The following is a 24936-nucleotide window of genomic DNA, read 5'->3' as shown; positions in this document are numbered from 1 at the left end:
CCCATTATCTTCTTTTGATAGCATTCTCTTTTTGAGGGCATACTGTAATGAATTAGGTATAAAAGGAACCTCAGAGTGACTGTGTGAATTGATTTGCTGAAAGGCTTGTTTAGTGTTACATTTAAACATTAGTAAGTAAAATAAAATGAATGTTCTTGAGTTTTGTTTTTGGGAAGTTGTTAGAGTTCTATCAATGTATTTAAGTATAACTTGAAGGGAAGGGGGTTTAGAACCCTATTTTGCCTTAAAGGATTAAATTTCGATCTTTAAAGTATTAGGAGAGTATTGAAAATATTTGAAAGTATTAGGAGTCCATTCTGATTCTTGTAATGGAATTATAATATAGGCTTTGCAGAATCATTAGTGGCTTAGAATCTCTGTTGATTGTACACAATTGAGATCATGATTAAAATTTGTCAAAGAATAGATCAGATTGTTGTAAAGAGACAGACATTTTTATGATTTAATCATTAAGAAAAAAGTGAGTGTAGAAAAATTTGACAGAGTAGTTAGTTGTACCTAAAATCTGCTTGCCACGCATATACAATATTAGACCGAGAGATTTAGATCTGTAATTTATTGACCAGGAAGCTGCAGCAGAGGTTTTTCTGGAGCTTTAAATGTTTATTTTTTCTTGCTTTTAATGGTTGCGTGATAGTCCTATTAAAACATAAAACATTTGGAAACTGTAGGAAAACACAAAAATGAAAATAAAAATCACTCCTTATATTAGCATTCAGAGCTAGTCACTGTAAACATTTTTGTGTGTATCCTTTCACATTTGTTTTCCATACATGGATTTTTTTTTTTTTGCCTGATAAAAGAGAGATCATTGTGAAGATACAATTTTCTTTATTACTTATATTGGAAATAATTTCTTATATCATTTGTTATTCTGGAACATGTATTTTAATAACTACTGTATAGTATCTCATTATTTGTCTTTACAGTAATTTTATTTGTGTTCTTTTATTATCATTGTTTCTATTTTTTCTATACTATAAATAATATATAGTCTATGTTCCTGTTCATAAATGTTTGTATGTATATACAGTTGGTCCTTGAACACATGGATTTGAACTGCTTCAGTCCACTTATACACAGAAGTTTTGAAAATAAATACTGTAGTACTACACGATCTGTGGTTGGTTGAACCTGAGGATGTGGAACTATGGATACATAAGGCTGATTATAAAGTTACTCAAATTTTCAATTGCACAGGGGTCGGTGCCCCAACTCCTGAATTGTTCAAGGGTCTACTGTACTTTGATTTTCAAACCTTTTGATGCTTGTTTAGAGTTTTAATAAATTTCCAGATTTCATATGTTTATACTTTTAGGGGAAGTAGAGAGCTCCTTTTTTTGAAGATAGGGTATATTATATTTTGTGTCCATCCTAATGGAAGTATACATGAATATTTATTAGGGTAAATAATTTATTAACATTGAGTCTAATCCACTCATAGGTAAAATAATAAAAACTAATTACTGTGAAAAAAGAATATAAAATCTTCCACAGAAGACATCAGCAGTCTTTTATTTTTACAAAATACTCAACACCTATACCCAACTCTTTTAAAAATATCAGCTGCTCTCCTTCAAGTTTGAACTTGGTATCTTTTTAGGTTATTAATAGGGCTGTGTAACAGATTATCCCCAAACTTAGTGGTTTAAACTTATTTGGCTCATGAATCTGCTGTCTGGGCAGGGTTCAATTGGAGATAGCTTTTCTTGGTTTCATTTGGAGTTAGCTAGGTTTGCTTGGGGGCTGAGGCCTGGAATCATCTTAAAGGATCACTCACTCACTTATCTTGATACCTGTGTTTGGAAGCCTCATATATCTTGGTATATATCTGTTCTTTTTAGCCTTCTCATGAGATCTTTGCAGCACAGCAGCTTCAGGGTATCCAAGATTTTTTTAACCTATGGCTTAGGGCTCCCAAGGCATGTATACTGAGAGACAGAGAGAGACAGAAAAAAAGAAGGAGGAAGGAAGGGAAAACACACAAATATTGATACATGAAAGCTAGGCTGAAGCAGTGTAGCTATACATAATGCTTTTTATGATCTAGCCTTGGAAGTCATAGGCCTGCCCAGATTCAAGGGGAAGGAACATAGACTGCACCTGATGTTGGAGAACTGGTCAGTATCACATTGTAAGAAGAGCATGTGGGTTGTAGAATATTGATATGGCCCTCATTGGAAAATACAGTATGCCACAGTATCTAATGTAGGCTAAATATCCTACTCACAAAGGATCCATGGGTGTGAACAGCCTGAAGCCCTTGTCTTACTCCCTGAAAAAACAACTGTTGTTCCCTAATTAAGAATATAAAGGAAATGATTGATTTAGAGATAATGTTGTTTTGCAGATGAAGAATTATAAAGAGGTACTTTTTATATAAATTAAATATAAATAATTAACATGTTACTGATGCCCAGGAGGATTAACTCCAGGGTACTAATGAAATAAAAGTGTTCAGATACCCTTTCTTCACATTTATTTTATCCTCCTAACTTATGCTTTACTGTCATTGAAGTCATTTTATCATTGTAGTTGATACAGTGCTTATTATATGTTATGTAATAAGCTGAACTTGATGCTTAACCATCATTTATAATGTGAAAGTTAAATTATTTTAAGTTCTAAACAAATGATTTCAAACTTGTGGCTACACTATATCCATCCATTCATTTGTTTATTCAGTGTATCATGAGCCATACACTTTGGAGATGTAAAGGTGACTAAGGGTACTCTCTTTAAGGACCTCCACAGTCTGGAGAAGAAGACAGACATGTAGACAAATAATTATAGTATGATATGTGTTAATACAAATTACCAAGTACTAACACCCAGAGAAAGGAACGCCTTGGTGTGGGAGTGTTGACTGTGTGGATAAGAGAATAATTTTGTGCAGAATCTGAGGTATTTAACAGGGGAGAAATAGAGGGAAGAGCATTCTAGGTTGAAGGAGCAGTACGTACAGAGGTGTAGAGACGTATGCTTGAAGAAGGTTGAGCAAACTCAATGGGGTTGGGGTGTAGAGTTTGTGATGTGTGGATGATGTCAAAGAGCCCAGATTGTTAAGCGTTTTATATATAAGTAATGGGCCCTATTGTTGTATTTTAAGATACATAATTAGATTTGTGTGTTAGAGACCTCTGGGGATAGCGTTTGAAAGATTAGAAGGGGAAGAAACTGCAAGTAAGAATAGTTAAGAAGTTATTTTTGGGGGAACCTTCAAGATGGCAGAGGAGTAAGACGTGGAGATCACCTTCCTCCCGACAGATACATCAAAAATACATCTACATGTGGAACAACTCTTACAGAACACCTACTGAACACTGGCAGAAGACTTCAGACCTCCCAAAAGGCACGTACCTGGGTAGGGCAAAAGAAAAAAGGAAAAATAGAGACAAAAGGATAGGGATGGGACTTGCACCTCTGGGCAGGAGCAGCAGATTAAATCTCTACAATCAACTTGATGTACCCTGCATCTCTGGAATACCTGAATAGACAATGAATCATCCCAAAACTGAGGTGATGGACTTTGGGAGCAACTGTAGACTTGGGGTTTGCTTTCTGCATCTAATTTGTTTCTGGATTTATGTTTATCTTAGTTTAGTATTTAGAGCATATTATCATGGGTAGATTTGTTCATTGATTGGTTGCTCTCTTCCTTTTTTTTTTATATATATATTTTTTTGCTTTTTCTCTTTTTGTGAGTGTGTATGCGTATGCTTTCTGTGATTTTTGTCTGTATAGCTTTGCTTTTACAATTTGTCCTAGGGTTCTGTCGGTTTTTTGGTTTTTTTTGGGTGTAGTTTTTCGCGCTTGTTATTGGTGGATTTGTTTTTGGTTTGGTTACTCTCTTCTTTCTTTTCTTTTTTTTTTCTTTTTAATATTTTTTAAATTTTTATTTTAATTATTTTATTTTCTATTTTTTTCCTCCTTCCTCCCTTCCTTCCTTCCTTCCTTCCTTCCCTCCTTCCCTCCCTCCCTCCCTTCCTCCCCTCCCTCCCTCCCTCCCTCTCTCCCTCCCTCCCTCTCTCCCTTTCTTCCTCTCCTTTTTCTTCTGAGCTGCGTGGCTGACAGGGTCTTGGTGCTCCGGCCGGGTGTCAGGCCTGAGCCTCTGAGGTGGGAGAGCCGAGTTCAGGATATTGGCCCACCAGAGACCTCCCGGCCCCACGTAATATCAAACGGTGAAAGCTCTCCCAGAGATCTCCATCTCAACGCTACGAGCCAGCTCCACTCAACGACCAGCAAGCTACAGTGCTGGACACCCTGTGCCAAACAACTAGCAAGACAGGAACACAACCCCACCCATTAGCAGAGAGGCTGCCTAAAATCATAGTAAGTTCACAGACACCCCAAAACACACCACCGGATGCGGTCCTGTCCACCGGAAAGATGAGATGCAGCCTAATCCACCAGAACACAGGCACCAGTCCCCTCCACCAGGAAGCCTACACAACCCACTGAACCAACCTTAACCTACTGGGGCAGACACCAAAAACAACGGGAACTATGAACTTGCAGCCTGCGAAAAGGAGACCCCAAACACAGTAAGTTAAGCAAAATGAGAAGACAGAGAAATACACAGCAGATGAAGGAGCAAGGTAAAAACCCACCAGACCAAACCAATGAAGAGGAAATAGGCAGTCTACCTGAAAAAGAATTCAGAGTAATGATAGAAAAGATGATTCAAAATCTTGGAAATAGAATGGAGGAAATACGAGAAACGTTTAACAAGGACCTAGAAGAACTAAAGAGCAAACAAACAATGATGAACAACACAATAAATGAAATTAAAAATTCTCTAGAAGGAATCAATAGCAGAATAACTGAGACAGAAGAACAGATAAGTGACCTGGAAGATAAAATAGTGGAAATAACTACTGCAGAGCAGAATAAAGAAAAAAGAATGAAAAGAATTGAGGACAGTCTCAGAGACCTCTGGGACAACGTTAAACGCACCAACATTCGAATTATAGGGGTCCCAGAAGAAGAAGAGAAAAAGAAAGGGACTGAGAAAATATTTGAAGAGATTATAGTTGAAAACTTCCCTAATATGGGAAAGGAAATAATCAACTCCAGGAAATGCAGAGATTCCCATACAGGATAAATCCAAGGAGAAACACGCCAAGACACATATTAATCAAACTATCAAAAATTAAATACAAAGAACAAATATTAAAAGCAGCAAGGGAAAAACAACAAATAACATACAAGGGAATCCCCATAAGGTTAACAGCTGATCTTTCAGCAGAAACTCTGCAAGCCAGAAGGGAGTGGCAGGACATACTTAAGTGATGAAAGGGAAAAACCTACAACCAAGACTACTCCACCCAGCAAGAATCTCATTCAGATTTGATGGAGAAATTAAAACCTTTACAGACAAGCAAAAGCTAAGAGAATTCAGCACCACCAAACCAGCTTTACAACAAATGCTAAAGGAACTTCTCTAGGCAGGAAACACAAGAGAAGGAAAAGACCTACAAAAACAAACCCAAAACAATTAAGAAAATGGTAATAGGAACATAAATATCAGTAACTACCTTAAATGTAAATGGATTAAATGCTCCAACCAAAAGACATAGACTGGCTGAATGGATACAAAAACAAGAACTGTATATATGTTGTCTACAAGAGACCCACTTCAGACCTAGGGACACATACAGACTGAAAGTGAGGGGATAGAAAAAGATATTCCATGCAAATGGAAATCAAAAGAAAGCTGGAGTAGCAATTCTCATATCAGACAAAATAGACTTTAAAATAAAGACTATTACAAGAGACAAAGAAGGACACTGCATAATGATCAAGGGATCAATCCAAGAAGAAGATATAACAACTGTAAATATTTATGCACCCAACATAGGAGCACCTCAATACATAAGGCAAATGCTAACAGCCATAAGAGGGGAAATCGACAGTAACACAATCATAGGAGGGGACTTTAACGCCCCACTTTCACTAATGGTCAGATCATCCAAAATGAAAATAAATGAAACACAAGGTTTAAATGATACATTAAACAAGATGGACTTAATTGATACTTATAGGACATTCCATCCCAAAACAACAGAATAAACTTTCTTCTCAAGTGCTCATGGAACATTCTCCAGGATAGATCACATCTTGGGTCACAAATCAAGCCTTGGTAAGTTTAAGAAAATTGAAATCATGTTAAGTATCTTTTTCAACCACAATGCTATAAGACTAGATATCAGTTACAGGAAAAAATCTGTAAAAAATACAAACACATCGAAGCTAAACAATACACTACTAAATAACCAAGAGATCAGTGAAGAAATCAAAGAGGAAATCAGAAAATACCTAGACACAAATGACAATGAAAACACGACGACCCAAAACCTATGGGATGCAGGAAAAGCAGTTCTAAGAGGGAAGTTTATAGCAATACAATCCTACCTCAAGAAACAAGAAACATCTCAAATAAACAAGCTAACCTTACACCTAAAGCAGTTGGAGAAACAAGAACAAAAAACCCCCAAAGTTAGCAGAAGGAAAGAAATCGTAAAGATCAGATCTGAAATGAATGAAAAAGAAATGAAGGAAATGATAGCAAAGATCAATAAAACTAAAAGCTGGTTCTTTGAGAAGATAAACAAAATTGATAAACCATTAGCCAGACTCATCAAGCAAAAATGGGAGACGACTCAAATCAATAGGATTAGAAATGAAAAAGGAGAACTAACAACTGACACTGTAGAAATACAAAGGATCATGAGATTACTACAAGCAACCATATGCCAGTAAAATGCACAACCTGGAAGAAATGGACAAATTCTTAGAAAACACAACCTTCTGAGACTGAACCAAGAAGAAATAGAAAATATAAACAGACCAATCACAAGCACTGAAATTGAAACTGTGATTAAAAATCTTCCAACAAACAAAGGCCCAGGACCAGATGGCTTCACAGGTGAATTCTATCAAACATTTGGAGAAGAGCTAACACCTATCCTTCTCAAACTCTTCCAAAATATAGCAGAGGGAGGAACACCCCCAAACTCATTCTACGAGGCCACCATCACCTTGATACCACAACCAGACAAAGGTGTCACACAAAAAATCAAACTACAGGCCAATATCACTGATGAACATACATGCAAAAATCCTCAACAGAATACTAACAAACAGAATCCAACAGCTCATTAAAAGGATCATACACCATGATCAAGTGGGGTTTATCCCAGGAATGCAAGGATTCTTCAATATATGCAAATCCATCAAGGTGATATACCATATTAACCAACTGAAGGATAAAAACCATATGATAAGCTCAATAGATGAGAAAAAGCTTTCCACAAAATTCAACAGTGATTTATGATAAAAACCCTCCAGAAAGTAGGCATAGAGGGAACCTACCTCAACATAATAAAGGCTATATATGACAAACCAACAGCCAACATCATTTTCAATGTTGAAAAACTGAAACCATTTCCACGAAGATCAGGAAGAAGACAAGGTTGCCCACTCTCACCACTGTTATTCAACATAGTTTTGGAAGTCCTAGCCACAGCAATCAGAGAAGAAAAGGAAATTAAAGGAATCCAAATCAGAAAAGAAGAAGTAAAACTGTCACCGTTTGCAAATGACATGATACTATACATAGAGAGTCCTGAATATGCTACCAGAAAACTACTAGAGCTAATCAGTGAGTTTGGTAATGTAGCAGGATACAAAATTAATGCACAGAAATCTCTTGCATTCCTTTACACTAATGATAAATCTGAAAGAGAAATTAAGGAAACACTCCCATTTACCATTGCAACAAAAAGAATAAAATACCTAGGAATATACCTACCTAAGGAGAAAAAAGATCTGTATGCAGAAAACTATAAGACACTGATGAAAGAAATTAAAGACGATACGAACAGATGGAGAGATATATCATGTTCTTGGATTGGAATAATCAACATTGTGAAAATGACTATACTACCCAAAGCAATTTACAGATTCAGTGCAATCTCTATCAAACTGCCAATGGAGGCTTCCCTGGTGGCGCAGTGGTTGAGAGTCTGCCTGCCAGTGCAGGGGACATGGGATCGAGCCCTGGTCTGGGAAGATCCCACATGCCGCAGAGCAACTAGGCCCATGAGCCACAACTACTGAGCCTGCGCGTCTGGAGCCTGTGCTCTGCAACAAGAGAGGCCGCAACAGTGAGAGGCCCGCGCACCACGATGAAGAATGGCCCCCGCTCACCGCAAGTAGAGAAAGCCCTCGCATAGAAACGAAGACCCAACACAGCAAAAATAAATAAATAAATAAATAAATAATAAATTAAAAAAAAAAAAAACAACTGCCAATGGCATTTTTCACAGAACTAGAACAAAAAATTTCACAATTTGTATTGAAACACAAAAGACTCCGAATAGCCAAAGCAATCTTGAGAAAGAAAAACGGAGCTGGAGGAATCAGGCTCCCTGCCTTCAGAGTATACTACAAAGCTACAGTAATTAAGACAGTATGGTACTGGCAGAAAAACAAATATAAATCAGTGGAACAGGATAGAAAGCCCGGAGATAAAGCCACACACATATGGTCACCATATCTTTGATAAAGCAGGCAAGAATATACAGTGGAGAAAAGACAGCCTCTTCAATAAGTGGTGCTGGGATAACTGGACAGCTACATGTAAAGGAATGAAATTAGAACACTCCCTAACACCATACACAAAAATAAACTGAAAATGGATTAAAGACCTAAATGTAAGGCCAGACAGTATAAAACTCTTAGAGGAAAACATAGAACACTCTATGACATAAATCACAGCAAGATCCTTTTTGACCCACCGCATAGAGTAATGGAAATAAAAACAAAAATAAACAAATGGGATCTAATGAAACTTAAAAGCTTTTGCACAGCAAAGGAAACCATAAGACGAAAAGGCAGCCCTCATAATGGGAGAAAATATTTGCAAACGTAACAACTGACAAAGGATTAATTTTCAAAATATACAAGCAGCTCATGCAGCTCAATATCAAAAAAACAAACAAAGCAATCCAAAAATGGGTGGAAGACCTAAATACACATTTTTCCTTAGAATGTATACAGATTGTCAACAAACACATGAAAGGATGCTCAACATCACTAATCATTAGAGAAATGCAAATCAAAACTACAATGAGGTATCACCTCACACCAGTCAGAATGGCTATCATCAAAAAATCTACAAACAATAAATGCTGGAGAGGGTGTGGAGAAAAGGGAACCCTCCTGCACTGTTGGTGGGAATGTAAATTGATACAGCCACTATGGAGAACAGTATGGAGGTTCCTTAAAAAACTAAAAATAGAACTACCATATGACCCAGCAGTCCTGCTACTGGGCATATACCCTGAGAAAACCATAATTCAAAAAGAGTCATGTACCACAATGTTCATTGTAGCTCTATTTACAATAGCCAGGACATGGAAGAAACCTAAGTGTCCATAGACAGATGAATGGATAAAGAAGATGTGGCACATATACACAATAGAATAATACTTGGCTGTAAAAAGAAACGAAATTGAGTTATTTGTAGTGAGGTGGATGGACCTAGAGTCTGTCATAGAGAGTGAAGTAAGTCAGAAAGAGAAAAACAAATATCGTATGCTAACACATATATATAGAAAGTTAAAAAAAAAGAAAGGTTCTGAAGAGCCTAGGGGCAGGACAGGAAAAAAGACAGACGTAGAGAATGGATTTGGGGACACAGGGAGTGGGAAGCGTAAGCTGGGACAAAGTGAGAGAGTGGCGTTGACATATATACACTACCAAATGTAAAATAGACAGCTAATCGGAAGCAACTGCATAGCACAGGGAGACCAGCTCGGTGCATTGTGACCACCTAGACAGATGGGATAGGGAGGGTGGGAGGGAGACACAAGGTGCGGGGGGATATGTATACGTATAGCTGATTCACTTTGTTTTATAGCAGAAAGTAACACAAGAATGTAAAGCAAATATGCTGCAATAAGGATGTTAAAAAAAAAAGTTATTGTGATACTTTATCTACTTTTTTACTGAATGAGAGAGGCTTTTTATAAAATTATATTTGACTGCCTATAAACTAAGCACTGAATTTAGCACTCTTTAAAACTAATACCGAAATATTAATGCAAGTAATATAATGGTTCTGTTAGCTCATTCAGCTCTTATTTATATTTCAGTTAAACTGGTTATTTTCTCATTCTGGTTTCAGATAAAAAAGATGTTAAATGCAAAACCAGAGGATGTTTGTGTTAAGTCACCACTGTCCAAACTCAGAAGCTCAGAACGCTGGGATCTTTCTTTGCAGGGGGTAAATAAAAACTATTTCCTTTTAAGTATGTGGTGTTACTTGGTATGGTTAAAATAATTTAATAAAGCTGAATTTTTATTTTCTTATATGTCCTTTTTTTTGTTTTCTAATTGCAGGTTTTAAATTTATTTCTAGCAAATGTTGAAGTGATGCTTTGAGGTTAGGGTCTTTTTCAATTTAAATCTAAGAACATCTTATTATGCATGGTTGTTTCCTTCATGAATTTAAATCTCATTATTGTAATATATATTGTATTTTAAATTTATGAGAATATTAAGCTTATTAGAATCCTTTGCTCTTTTCTCTGTTTTGTAAATTTGAGAGGGTACATCTTAAAGGGTGACACAACTATATATGTGTGTGTATATATATATATTTTTTTAAATTTTAAATATTTATTTTTTATTGGGGTACAGTTGCTTTACAATGTTGTGCTAGCTCCTGCTGCACAGCAAAGTGAACCAGCCATATGTATACACATATCCCCTCCCTTTTGGATTTCCTCCCATCCAGGTCACCACAGAGCACCAAGTAGAGTTCCCTGTGCTATACAGCAGGTCCTCACTAGTTATCTATTTCATATGCAGCGGCGTATGAAATAGATTGACCCAGATGTCAATCTCAATCTCCCAATTCATCCCAGCCCAACACAACTATATCTTAAAAGATATCCTGATTATAAATCTGGACTAATTTTATCACTATTAAGTATTACTATAGAGTTCTCATGAATAAAGCTTAAGATAGCACTTTATAAGTTTTTTTTTTCTTGACTGGCACAACTCATGGTCAAGGTTTTAAAAATAGAATTTTTCTAAGATTTTCTAATTCTCCGTTTGAGGATATACGTATTAGTCTACTAGGGCTAACATAACAAAAGACCACAGGTCAGACGACTTAAACAACAGAAAGTTATTTTCTCACAAGTCTGGAGGCTGGAAGTCCAAATCAAGGTGCTGGCAGGGTTCATTTCACTAAGGCCTCTCTACTTGGCTTACAGATGGCTATCTTCTTGCTTTGTCCTCATATGGCCTCTTTTCTGTGCACCCACATCCCTGGAGTTTCTTCCTCTTCTTATAAGGACTCTAGTCTTATAGGATTAGGGTCCCACCCTTATGACCTCATTTAAACTTCATTACCTATGTAAAGGCCCTGTCGCCACATACAGTCATATTAAAGGTTAGGACATCAACATATGAATTTTGGCAGAGACAGTTCAGCTTACAACAGGAGAATTTTAGGATAACAGACTTTAAGTCACCTTGAATATATGTGTTTTTATGTTACAGACAAGAAAAATTAACCATTTATTATAACTTGTTCTCAGAGGAAAGATTTGTTGTTAGTATTAGTTGCTTTAACATTATTTATATATTTATTTATTTTGGCCGCACTGCATGGCTTGCAGGATCTTAGTTCCCTGACCAGGGATTGAACACATGCCCTCAGCAGTGAAAGCATGGAGTCCTAAGCACTAGACTGCCAAGGAATTCCCTAACATTATTTAAAAATTTAATAATTAAATAATGCATTTGCTTTTTATACAGGGTACAAAAAAGGGAAATAATAAATGGGGCTATTTCCTAAATGCAGTCACTACTGACAGTTTTTTTTCATTCCTTTCAAGGAAAAGAAAGCATATTGCCCCCATACGACTCTATATTATTTTTTGATCATTGCTTAAGAGGGATCATGAAATACATCTTGTTCTGTGTTTTGCTGTTTTTAGTTAGTAATATTGTTAAATTCTTTTCTTCTATTTTAACACATTTAGATCTATCTCTTTTATGCATTTTTTATTGGCTTTGCGATACTCCAAAAATATACTATATACAATAATTTATTCACTTAGTACACTGATATTAGACAATTTGGTTGTTTCTAGAGTTTTGCTGACAGAAACAATATTGCAAGACCTTCATTTTTCGTAAACAGGGAACCATTTTTGAGTGGGATTACTGGGTCTAAGGAAGTTTGTATATTAAATTTTAATGAATATTGCAAAATTGTCTCACAGAAGATTTGCACCAATTTATATTGCCACCAGTGAGAGCTCCCATATTTCTACAGATTTACTAGTACTGGATATTATCAGGCAGTAAAATTGTTGCCAGTAGAAGAAAAAAATACATAATTATTTTTTTAAGCTTTCTTTTTTTTTAATATTTATTTCTTTATTTTTGGTTGCATTGGGTCTTAGTTTTGGTGGAATCTTTCGTTGCGGTCCGTGGGCTCTCTGGTTGTGACACGTGGCTCAGTAGTTGCAGTGCGTAGGCTTACTTGTCCCATGGCATGTGGGATCTTAGTTCCTGGACCAGGGATTGAACCCGCTTCCCCTGCATTGGAAGGCAGATTCTTAACCACTGGACCACCAAGGAAGTCCCCAAAATACATTATTTTAAGAAAATTTTATCTCTGCATTTATATATTTTACTTTATGTTTTAGAATACTGAATGGAGTAAAAATAAGATATATATATCATTTTAAATACACACACACACACACACACACACACACACACACACACGGTCTCTTGGAAGTAGATGGATGCTTTTTGTTGGGTTTGTTTTCTTAAGAAGTATCTTACTAAATGTGTTTTTTCCTTTACCCTTGGGTCGTATAATCTTCCTTTAGTATTTGGCCTTCAAGAGGCAGACGTGGATCACCAGAGAGCTCTTTTTTAAAAAATAAATTTATTTATTTTATTTATTTATTTTTGGCTGTGTTGGGTCTTCGTTGCTATGTGCGGGCTTTCTCCAGTTGCGGTGAGTGGGGGCTACTCTTTGTTGCGGTGTGCATGCTTCTCACTGCAGTAGCTTCTCTTGTTGCGGAGCATGGGCTCTAGGCATGTGGGCTTCAGTAGTTGTGGCATGAGGGCTCAGTAGTTGTGGTTCGTGGGCTCTAGAGTGCAGGCTCAGTAGTTGTTGCACATGGACTTAGTTGTTGCTCCGTGGCATGTGGGATCTTCCCGGACCAGGCTTGAACCCATGTCCCCTACATTGGCAGGCGGATTGTTAACCACTGTGCCACCAGGGAAGTCCCCAGAGAGCTCTTTTGGTATTAAGTCTCTATGTTATATAACCTGCCGTCTTCTCTTTCCTTAACTCCTTTTCATTTCAGCAGTCTCCTTCTCCTGAGAAGTAATGGCTTATTTTCTCCTATTTCTCTCTACCCACTGAGTGAAGCATGTGGGATCTTCCCGGACCAGGCTTGAACCCATGTCCCCTACATTGGCAGGCGGATTGTTAACCACTGTGCCACCAGGGAAGTCCCCAGAGAGCTCTTTTGGTATTAAGTCTCTATGTTATATAACCTGCCGTCTTCTCTTTCCTTAACTCCTTTTCATTTCAGCAGTCTCCTTCTCCTGAGAAGTAATGGCTTATTTTCTCCTATTTCTCTCTACCCACTGAGTGAAACAAGGCCTCCTCAGAGACATATTTTCTTTTCCTATGACTAGTTTGCCACTCTAGTTGCATGTGTTCCTTAAGATAGTGATACTTAACTTTTGGGAAATCTACATCCTGTTTGAGATTTGAAGTGGCAAATGTGTCAGCTTTACGTTGCTCCCATGTTGCTTTAGACTTAACGGTATTTGTTAAGTGTGCTTCATAGTTTGTAGGGTTTGAGGCAGTACCAAAATCTTGCTTTGTTGATTCTCCCACACGCCGTAGGTTTCAATGAGAGAAAAAGGGATAAATGCCACTCTCCGTAATCTTTAGCAGAATTTTAACTTACTTGTTTATTTTTGATATTAACTGAGATACAATTATATAAAGCAGGCTGCACAGATCTTAGGTGTATAATTGGATGAGCTTTGACTAATGTAACATATGCAACCAATATCTCAGTGAAATAGAGCATTGTTGTGCGCCTTGAAAGTTCCCTTATGCCCCTTACCATTGTATCTTCTCTTTGCCTGCTGTCCCTTGTCCCACCCTGTTCCTGACAACCAATTTTCTGATTTCTATATCTGTAAGATAGTTTTGCCTATTCGTATAGTGTATACTCTTTTGTGTTTGCCTTCTTTTGCTTAGTAAAATGTTGTTGAAACTCATTCCTGTTTTCTATCTATCAGCAGTTGCTGTGAGCGGGGGCTACTCTTTGTTGTGGTGCGTGGGCTTCTCATCGTGGTGGCTTCTCTTGTTGCAGAGTGCAGGCTCTAGGCACGCGGGCTTCAGTAGTTTTGGCATGTGGGCTCAGTAGTTGTGGCTTGTGGGCTCTAGAGTGCAGGCTCAGTAGTTGTGGTGCATGGGCTTAGTTGCTCCATGGCATGTGGGATCTTCCCGGACCAGGGCTTGAAACTGTGTCTGCTGCATTGGCAGGCAGATTCTTAACCACTGTGCCACCAGGGAAGCCCAGTTTGTTTCTTTTTACTGCTAAGTAATATTCTGTTATATGAGTATAACACAATTTATTTATCTAATTCTTCTGTTGATGGACTTTTGGGATTGGTTTTTTTTTTTTTTTTAATTTTATTTATTTATTTATGGCTGTGCTGGGTCTTCACTTCTGTGCGAGGGCTTTCTCTAGCTGCGGCAAGCGGGGGCCACTCTTCATCGCGGTGCGCGGGCCTCTCACCATCGCGGCCTCTCTTGTTGCAGAGCACAGGCTCCAGGCGCGCAGGCTCAGTAATTGTGGCTCACGGGCCTAGTTGCTCCGCGGCACGTGGGATCTTCCCAGACCAGGGCTCGAACCCGTGTCCCCTGCATTGGCAGGCAGACCCTCAACCACTGCGCCACCAGGGAAGCCCTGGGATTGGTTTTAATTGGTTTTAATTTGCTTTGCCCTGGTGACTAATGGTGTTAAAATATTTTCATATGTTGATTAGCTGTTGTATGTTTTCTTTTTTTGTGAAGTGTCTGTTCATATTTTTTGCCCTTTTAAAAATATATTTTATTGGCAATTAATTTACATATAATTAAATTAATCCATTTTAAGTGTTCTCTGAATTTTGACAAAGGTATACATTTTTGCAGCCACCACCATTATAAAGGGGTGTGTGTGTGTGTATTTGTATTTATTTATCGGTTTTTTTCCTTGGTTTACAGTCCTATGAGTTACAAGATCTGTATAGACTCATATGACTATCATCACAGTGAAGATACCGTACAGTTCTATCACTCCAAAAAATTCCCTGGTGCTGTCCCCTTTGTAGTTACTCCCTATCCCCATCCCTAACCCATTGTTGTTTACTCTACCTGTAGTTCTGTATTTTCCAGAATGTCACATGAATGCAATCATGGAGTATGTAATTTTTTAATGTTTTGAGAGTGGCTTTTTCACGTAGTATAATGCCATTGAGATTCATCCATGTTGTATATATCGATAGTTTGTTTATCCATTCCCACATTAACCACTGAAGGACATATGGGTTGTTTACAGTTTTTGGCAGTTAGGAATAAAGGTGTTATACATATTTGTATACAGGTCTTTTTTGTGAGCAGAAGTTTTTTAATTTGTCTAGGGCAAATACCTATGAGTGGGATTCCTGAGTCATATGTAAGTGTATGTTTAACTGCCAAACTGATTTCCAGAATACCATTTTACATTCCCACCAGCAATGTATGGGATTTCTGGATGCTCTGTAACTTTACCAGCACTTGGTGCTGTCAGTTTACTTATTTTTTAAAATAATAGACTATTTTTTAGAGTTGTTTCAGGTTTACCAAAAAATTGAAGGGATAGTACAAACAGTACCCATATATTCATTCTGCCCTTCCCTATCCTCACACACAGTTTCCTTATTATTAACATCTTGCATTAATGTGGTACATTTGTTACAATTGATGAGTCAAATACTGATACATTTTTTTTAATATTGAGATGTAATTGACATGTAACACTGTATTAGTTTTAGGTGTACAACATGATGATATTTATTTATTTATTTATTTAGGGGATCAAACCATTTTATCTAGGGGCTTTGGAGGAGGGTTGAAAGGCTGGGAGGACAGTGAGATCTGACGTCCTTCTCCCAGGCAGGAGCTCCCCCGGCTTCACCGTCTCTGAAAGCCATAATGATTGATATATATTTAAATTGCAAAATTATTGCCACAGTAAGTTTAGTAAGTTTAGTTAACATACATTACCATACATAGTTACAGTTTTTTTTTCTCATGATGAGACTTTTAAGATCTACTCTCTTAGCAGGTTTCAAATGTATAGTATAGTTTTGTTAACTAATTCGCCATGCTGTACATTATGTCCCCAGGACTTATAACTGGACATTTTTACCTTTTGGCCATCTTCAGTCATTTCGTCCAACTCTCAACCCCTGCCTCTGGCAATCACAAATCTGTTCTCTGTATCAATGAATTAAGATTCAAAAAAAAATTCCACATGTAAGTGAGATCATACAATATTTGTTTTTCTCTGTCTGACTTATTTCACGTAGTATAATGCCCTGACAGTCTACCCATGTTATTGCTAATGGCAAGATTTCCTTCTTTTTTTATGGTTGAATAACATTCCATTGAAGTGTGTGTGTATGTATATATGTGTGTATATGTATATATACACATACCACATTTTGTTTATCCATTCATCCATTGATGGACACTTAGATTGTTTACACGTCCTGGCTATTGTAAATAATGTTGCAGTGAAAGTGGAGTTGCCGATAATTTTTTTTTCAGGTAGTGATTTTGTTTTCTAAGGAAAAATACCCAGAAGTGGAAATGGAATTGCTGGATCATATGGTGGTTTTTAAAAATTTTTTTGAGGAACCTCCATACTATTTTCCATAGCGTCTCTACCAGTTTACATTCCCGCAAGCAGTGCACAAGGGTTCCATTTTCTCCTCATCCTTTTTTTTCTTTTGAAATATTTATTTGGCTGTGTCAGGTCTTAGTTGTGGCACGCGGGATCTTCTGTTGCAGCACACGGGCTTCTCTCTAGTTGTGGCACGCGGGCTCAGTAGTTGTAGCATATGGGCTCTCTCGTGATGCGCGGGCTCCAGAGCATGTGTGCTCATTAGTTGCGGCGCACAGGCTTAGCTGTCCTGCAGCATGTAGGATCTTAGCTCCCCGATCAGGGCTCAAACCTGCGTCCCCTGCATTGGAAGGTGGATTCTTTTTTTTAAAATAAATTTATAAATTAATATATTTATTTATTTATGGCTGCGTTGGGTCTTCATTGCTGCGTGCGGGCTTTTTCCTCTAGTTGTGGCTAGCGGGGGCTACTCTTTGTTGCAGTGGGCAGGTTTCTCATTGTGGTGGCTTCTATTGTTGCGGAGCATGGGCTCTAGGCACCTGGGCTGCAGTAGTTGTGGCTCATGGGCTCTAGAGTGTAGAGTCAGTAGTTGTGGCGCATGGGCTTAGTTGCTCCGCGGCATGTGGGATCTTCCTGGACCAGGGATTGAATCCGTGTCCCCTGCATTAGCAGGCAGATTCTTAACCACTGCGCCACCAGGGAAGTCCCACAAGGTGGATTCTTAACCACTGGACCACCAGGGAAGTCCCTCTCCTCATCCTTGCCTCCTCTTTTTATGTCTTGTCTTTTTGATAATGGCCATTCTACCAGGTGTGAGGAGGTAGTTCATTGTGGTTTTGATTTGCATTTCCATGGTGTTTAGTGATGTTGAGCCCCTTTTCATGTACCTGTTGGCCATGTGTATGTCTTTTTGGAAAAATGTCTATTCAGATCTGCCCATTTTTAAATTAGATCTTTTGTTTTTGCTATTGAGTTGTATGAGTTCTTTATATATTTTGGATGTTAGCCTCCTATCAGTTATATGTTTCAGAAATAATTTCTCCAATTCTGTAGATTGGTTTTTCATATTGTTGATGGTTTCCTTTGCTGTGCAGACATTTTTAGGTTGATGTAGTCTCACTTGTTTATTTTGTTTTTATTGCCTTTGCCTAGGTGTCAAATCCAAAAAATCATTGTTAAGACACTGATATCAAGGAGCTTACCCTTTATGTTATCTTTTAGGAGTTCTATAGTTTCAGGTTTTATGTTCAAGTCAGTCAGTCCATTTTGAGTTGATTTTTGTGTATGGTGTAAGATAGTCGTCCTGTTTCATTCTTTTGCATATGGCTGTTCAGTTTTCCCAGCATAATTTATTGAAGAGACTGTCTTTTCCTAACTGTATATTCTTGGGTTCTTTATCACAAATTAATTGACCATATATGTGTAGATTTATTTCTGGGCTCTCTAGTCTGTTCAGTTGATCTATTTTTGTGTTTTTATGCCAGTACCATACTGTTTTGATTACTATAGCTTTGTAATATAGTTTGAAATCAGGACGTGTGGTGTCTCCAGCTTTGTTCTTCTTAAGATTGCTTTGGCTATTCAGGGTCTTTTGTGGTTCCAAACAAATTTTAAGATTGTTTGTTCCATTTCTGTGAAAAATACTGTTGGAATGTTGATAGGGATTGCATGAATTTGTAAGTTGCTTTGGGTAGTATGGCCATTTTATCATTATTAATTTTTCCAGTCCATGAGTATGGCATATGTTTCCATTTATTTGTATCTCTTCAATTTCTTTCATCAGTGTCTTACAGTTTTCAGTGAATGGGTTGTTTATTCCTAGATATTTTATTCTTTTTACTGCAGTTGTAAATGGGATTGTTTTCTTAATTTCTCTTTCAGGTAGTTTATTGTTAGTGTGTAGAAATGCAGTTGTTTTTTGTATGTTGATTTTGTATCCTGCAACTGTACTGAATTCGTTGATTAGTTGTAACAGTTTGTTTGGTGTGATCTTTAGGGTTTTCTATGTATGATATCTTGTCATCTGCAAATAGAGACAGTTTTACCTTTTTTCGAATTTGGATACTTTTTATTTCTTTTTCTTGCCTAATTGCTCTGGCTAGGACTTCTAGTACTCTGTTGAATAAAAATGGTGAGAGTGGCCATCTTTGTTTTGTTCCTGATCTTAGAGGAAAAGCTTTCAGCTTTTTACTGTTGAGTATGACATGAGCTGTGGGCCTGTTATACATGTCCTGTCATACATAATTGAGGTATGTTCCCTCTATACCTGCCTTGTTGAGAGTTTTTATTGTGAATGGATGTTGAATTTTGCCAAATGCTTTTTCTGCATCTTTTGATATGATGATATGATTTCATCATTCATTTGATGAATGTGATGTATCACATTGATTGATTTGTGGATGTTGAACCATTTTTGCATCCCTGGAATAAATCTGACTTGTTCATGGTGTGTGAACCTTTTAATGTGTTGTTGAATTTAGTTTGCTAATATTTTGTTGAGGATTTTTGCATCTGTGTTCATCAGGGATATTGGCCTGTAATTCTTTTGTAGTGTCCTTGTCTGGTTTTGGTATTAGGGTAATGATGGCCTCATAAAATGAGTTCGGGAGTGTTTCCTCCTCCTCTGTTTTTTGGAAGAGTTTGAGAAGGATTAGTAATAATTCTTCTTTAAATGTTTGATAGACTTCACCAGGGAATCCATCTGGTCCTGGACTTTTGTTTGTTGTGAGGTTTTTGATTACTGATTCAGTCTTGTTACTAGTAATTGTTCTGTTCATATTTTCTGTTTCTTCATGATTCAGTCTTAGTAGGTTATGTTTCTAGAAATTTATTCATTTCTTATAGGTTGTCCAATTTGTTGGCGTATAATTCAGAGTAGTCTCTTATGATCCTTTATAGTTCTGTGATCAGTAGTAATATCTCCTCTCTATTTTTGATGTTTTTGTTTTGTGAGCTCTCTCTACTTTTTTCTTGTGCCTAGCTAAAGGCCATTTTTGGGTTATCTTTTCAAAAAACAGCTCTTAGTTTCATTGATCTTTCCTATTATCTCTTTAGTCTCTAGTCACTTATTTCCACTCTGATTTATACTTTCATATAAATGAAATTAGTTTTCTTGTAACTAATTAGGTCCCTTTTTGGCTTAAGGAAAGCTCTTCAACATTTCATGTGTGGCAGGTCTAGTGGTGTTTGTCTGGAACTTTACCTTTTGCCTGTCTGGAGCTCTTTATCTCTCCTTCAGTCTTGGAGGACAACTTTGCTGGGTAGAGTGTCCTTGGTTGGCAGTTTTTTTTTCTTTCAGCCCTTGAATATATTGAGACACTCCCTTCTGGCCTGTAAAGTTTCTGCTGAAAAATCTGCTGATAGTCTTATGGGGGTTCGCTTGTATATAAGAAGTTGTTTTTTCTCTTGTTGCTTTTTAGATTGTCTCCTCGTCTTTAACGTTTTACAATTTAATTATAATGTGTCTTGGTGTGGGTCTCTATAGATGCATCTAATTTGGAACTTTCTGGGCTTCCTGACTGTGGATGTTGGTTTCCTTCCGCAGGTTAAGGAAGTTTTCAACCAGTATTTCTTTAAGTAAGTTTCTGCCCCGCCTTCTCTTTTTGGTACTCCTATTATGTGAATATTGTTCTCCTTTATGTTGTCTTATAAGTCCCTTAGTATATGCTCACTCTTTTTATTCTTTTTTTGATCCTTTGATTGGATGAATTCTACTGCCCTGTCTTCGAGTTCACTGATCCTTTCTTTCACGTCATCTAGCTTACTGTTGATCTCTCTGTTGAATTTTTCAGTTCAATTATTAATATTCTTCAGTTCTGTGATTTGTTTGGTACTTTCTTATATTTTCTTTCTTTTCATTGAAATTTTCATTTTGTTCACGCATTGGTCTTTTGACTTTGGTGAGCATCTTTTTTTTTTTTTTTTACTTTTATTTGCATTTATTTTTTGCAGCATTTATTCCCGGGCCATAAGTTTTTGTTTCTTCAATTTCTTCTGGGATATCTTTTTCTTCTGGGCAACCTCCTCTTCTGGTTTAGGAACAATCTGTTCTTTTTCAGTAAGGATCATCTCAATGTGGCAGGGAGAGCTCATGTATGGGTTGATCCGACCGTGAGCTCTGTATGTCCTGCGCCGCATCTTGGGGGCTTTGTTCACCTGGATATGCTCAATGACCAGAGAATCTACATCTAAGCCCTTAAGTTCAGCATTACTCTCTGCATTTTTGAGCATGTGCAGTAAAAATTCAGCACTCTTTTTGGGCCACCGACCCTGCGTCCAGCCCCACTGTTTGGCCTGGGCACACCTACCAACTCCACCATTGTAACGACGGAACGGCACACACTGCTTCTTTAAAGTGACATCCTTCAGATACTTGGTGGCTTTTCGGATATGCATACCCTTAATGGCCTGGGCTGTTTCACGAGTGTTCTTAAAGTGAACACGAAGATTTGAACCTCTCGACTTGCATGATTTTGTGGGGTTTTCTGGGTCAAGTGAATAGCGAACCATTTTGAGAGGTCACCTCAGGCCGCTGACCGGAAAAAGCTGGTGAGCATCTTTATGACTAATTTTTTGAACTATTTATCAGGTAGATCACTTATTTCCAGTCATTAAGGTGTTTTTTCCTGAGGTTTTATCTTGTTCTTTCATTTGTAATGTATTTTTCTGCTTTATTTTCCTTCATTCTCTGGTTAGTTTCCATGCATTAGATAAAACAGCCACCTCTCTCAGTCTTGAAGGACTGATCTTATATAGGACCTGAACCTTATCCTTTAATCCTGTCCTAACCCTTCGTTGTTTCTTAGACCTCTGTGATTGTCCAAGCAGTCTTCTTTGTTTTTAGTGGCTTCCAGTAGTTGAGAGTGTGACAAGACCTGTCTGTATCCCAAGGGGGAGGATCTTAGCACCTAGATGCAGGCTGATTGGAAGCCAGAACCACAGGCAGCAGCTTTTAAAGTACACAGCTAGGGACTTCCCTGGTGGCGCAGTGGTTAAGAATCCGCCTGCCAATGCAGGGGACATGGGTTCGAGCCCTGGTCCGGGAGGATCCCACATGCCGTGGAGCAACTAGGCCCGTGCACCACAACTCCTGAGCCTGTGCTCTGGAGCCCGCGAGCCACAACTACTGAGCCCATGCTCCGCAACAAAGAGAAGCCACTGCAGTGAGAAGCCCGTGCACTGCAACAAGGAGAAGCCCCTGCTCGCTACAACTAGAGAAGAAGCCCGTGTGCAGCAACAAAGACCCAACGCAGCCAAAAAAAAAAAAAAAAAAAAAAAGTACACAGCTATACCTCTTTCGGAGTAAGACTGGCAGACAGGTGTTTCTGTTTGTTTGCTCCGTGCTGTAACCTGGGGGGATAGCTGGTTAAAAACTGTTCTGCTCTTAGGTTTAGTCCTGTGGGACTTACGAGCATATGCCCCATTGGCCACCAGAGCCAGGTGATTAAGGGGTATCCCCTGGGCAGCAGCTGCAAAAACTGGTGTGCCAGTCTTGTGCATAAGCTCCTTTTTGGGAGATAAGGGCAATCTGGAGGTAGAGGGAGAGCTCAGAGATGGTGCCTACCTGCCTCCGTGGTCTCTGGAGAGTGTTGCAGTTGGACCTGGGATGCATATTAAATTAGAAGCCTGCCCTTCATACTGCAGATTTTGAGATAAACAAATAGGCCTCTTTTATAGAAAGGCTGGGTGCATTTTAGTCTGCTGCCTCTATTCTGGGTCCTGGAGGGTTAGCCATGGTGAGTCCATGTGAGCCTTTTAAGAACTGTGTCTTAGTATGCCAAAGCCTTATGGGTCTTATATTTAGATGCAAGTTCTGTTGCCTTTTAAAGCTAAATGTTCTGGGGGCCTATCTCCTTGGTGATAATCTTAAAAGTTGGGGTGCCAAATGTGGGGTGCAAACCCATTGCTCCTTAGGGAAAAGCTGGGAGTTGTGAGTTCCTTTCTGGCTGTGTTCTGGTCTGCTGGGGATGGTGTTTACGGAGAGATTATGTCTCAGCCTCTCCTACCAGTTTTGATGTGGGTTTTTTCTCATTTGTGTGATAAGAGTTGCTCAGCTAGTTTCTGGATTTCTTTCAGAGGGAGTTGTTCTGTATGTAGCTGTAGATTTGGTGTGTCCGTGGGAGGAAGTGAATTCAGGACACTACCTACATCATCATCATGAACTGGAACACCTCTGATATATTATTAACTGAAGTCCGTAGTTTATGTTAGGGTTCACTTTTTGTATAGTATATTCTATGTGTTTTGAGAAATGTATGATGACGTGTATCCACTATTACAGTGTAATTCAGAATAATTTCACTGTTCTAAAAATTTCTTGTTCTCCACTGATCTTTTTAATATCTCTATAGTTTTTTTATTTACAGTGAAAACTTTTATATTTTGAATTAGCTAGCTGGATTCAGTTTAGACGATCCCAATTTTGTTGGCTACTCCAAAGCATCATAGTCAGGAGCCAGTAGAACATATGCCTTCTTCTTTCCATCAGGCCATGTCAACGTCAGAGCTTCTTCACAGCCTGTTTAATTTGGTGTTTGTTGGCCTTGCCATCCACAATGAACACCAGTGTGTTGTTGTCTTCTGTTTTCTTCATGACTGACTTGGTGGTGAGGGAGAACTTGATGATGGCATAGTGGTCAAGCTTGTTTCTTCTAGGGGTGTTCTTCTGAGGATATTTGTGCTGCCTCTTGAGCTGCAGTGTTTTGGGCCGTCGGAAGGTGGGTGACGTCCAGATCTTTTTTTTTGTGGCTGTGGATACCTTTCAACAGTGCTTTCTTGGCCTTCAAAGCTTTTGCTTTGGCTTTGGCTTTGGCTTTGGCTTTGGGAGGTGCAGGGGCTTCTTTCTTCGCCTTTGGCGCCATCTGCGTGAAAAGCTCCGTAGTTTTAAATTTTTATTTATTTATTTATTTCTGGCTGCGTTGGGTCTTCGTTGCTGCGCTCGGGCTTTCTTTTAGCTGTGGCGAGCGGGGGCTACTCTTCGTTATGGTGTGCGGGCTTCTCATTGTGGTGGCTTCTCTTGTTGTGAGTATGGGCTCTAGGTGCGCGGGCTTCAGTAGTTGTGGCTCGCAGGCTCAGTAGTTGTGGCTCGTGGGCTCTAGAGCACAGGCTCAGTAGTTGTGGCACACGGGCTTAGTTGCTCTGCGGCATGTGGGATCTTCCCGGACCAGGGCTCGAACCCGTGTCCCCTGCATTGGCTGGTGGATTCTTAATGACTGTGCCATCAGGGAAGTCCCCATATTTTTTTTTTTAATCATATTGTCATATACTTGGAATCATACAGCCTTTTCAGATTGGCTTCTTTCATTTAGCTGTATGCTTTTATGTTCATCAGAGTGTCTTTTTGTGGCTTGTTAGCTCGTTTCTTTAAAAAAAATTTTTTTTTTTTTTAGAAAGACTATTTTTTAGAGTAACTTTAGGTTCACAGCTAAATTGAGCAGAAAATACAGACAGTTCCCGTATATCCCCTGCCCCTACACATGCACAGACTCCCCCACTGTCCTTTGTTTTTATTGCTGAATGATACTCCATTATGTGGGTGTACCACAGTTTCTTTATCATCTATTGAAAGACATCTTGGTTACTTTAAAGTTTTCGCAATTATGAATAAAGCTGCACTAAACATTAATGTGCAGATTTTTGTGTGGACAGAAGTTTCCAACTTATTTGGGTAAATACTAAGGAGTGCAGTTGCTAGATTGTATGTTAAGAGTATGTTTAGTTTTGTCAGAAATTGCCAAAGCATCTTCCAAAATGGTTGTACCATTTTGCATTTCCACCAGCAACTAATGAGATTTCCTGTTATTCCACATCCTGGCCAACATTTGGGGTAGTCAGTGTTTTGGGTTTTAGCCATTCTAATAGGTATGTAGTAGTATCTCTTTGTTTTACCTTGTAATTCCCTGATGACATGTTT

The 24936-nt window shown here is 38.3% G+C and overlaps 2 protein-coding genes and 1 pseudogene across 3 annotated transcripts in view; 1 reads left to right on the top strand and 2 right to left on the bottom strand.

Moving 5' to 3' along the window:
• The window catches only part of SENP7 (SUMO specific peptidase 7), a 148373-nt gene that overhangs the window by 18119 nt on the left and 105318 nt on the right, over positions 1–24936 (top strand). For both annotated transcript variants that reach the window (XM_061194127.1, XM_061194126.1), the window contains one exon: positions 10214–10312. In XM_061194127.1, coding sequence (XP_061050110.1) covers positions 10214–10312 — 99 coding nt within the window. Of the gene's footprint in view, positions 1–10213; positions 10313–24936 lie in introns of those variants that run through there.
• LOC133093272 (large ribosomal subunit protein uL22) lies at positions 20942–21562 on the bottom strand. Its single transcript, XM_061193029.1, has one exon. The coding sequence runs from the start codon at positions 21531–21533 to the stop codon at positions 20979–20981; it is 555 nt and encodes a 184-aa protein (XP_061049012.1). The 5' UTR covers positions 21534–21562; the 3' UTR covers positions 20942–20978.
• Positions 23453–23884, bottom strand: LOC133093271 (large ribosomal subunit protein uL23-like; annotated as a pseudogene).

Source organism: Eubalaena glacialis, chromosome 6 (assembly GCF_028564815.1).
Source record: "Eubalaena glacialis isolate mEubGla1 chromosome 6, mEubGla1.1.hap2.+ XY, whole genome shotgun sequence".
Lineage (NCBI taxonomy): Eukaryota > Metazoa > Chordata > Mammalia > Artiodactyla > Balaenidae > Eubalaena > Eubalaena glacialis.
This window is presented reverse-complemented; position numbering and strand designations above follow the sequence as displayed.

What these genes read in the sequence shown, in the direction of transcription:
- LOC133093272 (XM_061193029.1), bottom strand. Translation starts at nt 21,533, where the DNA reads ATGGTTCGCTATTCACTTGACCCAGAAAACCCCACAAAATCATGCAAG.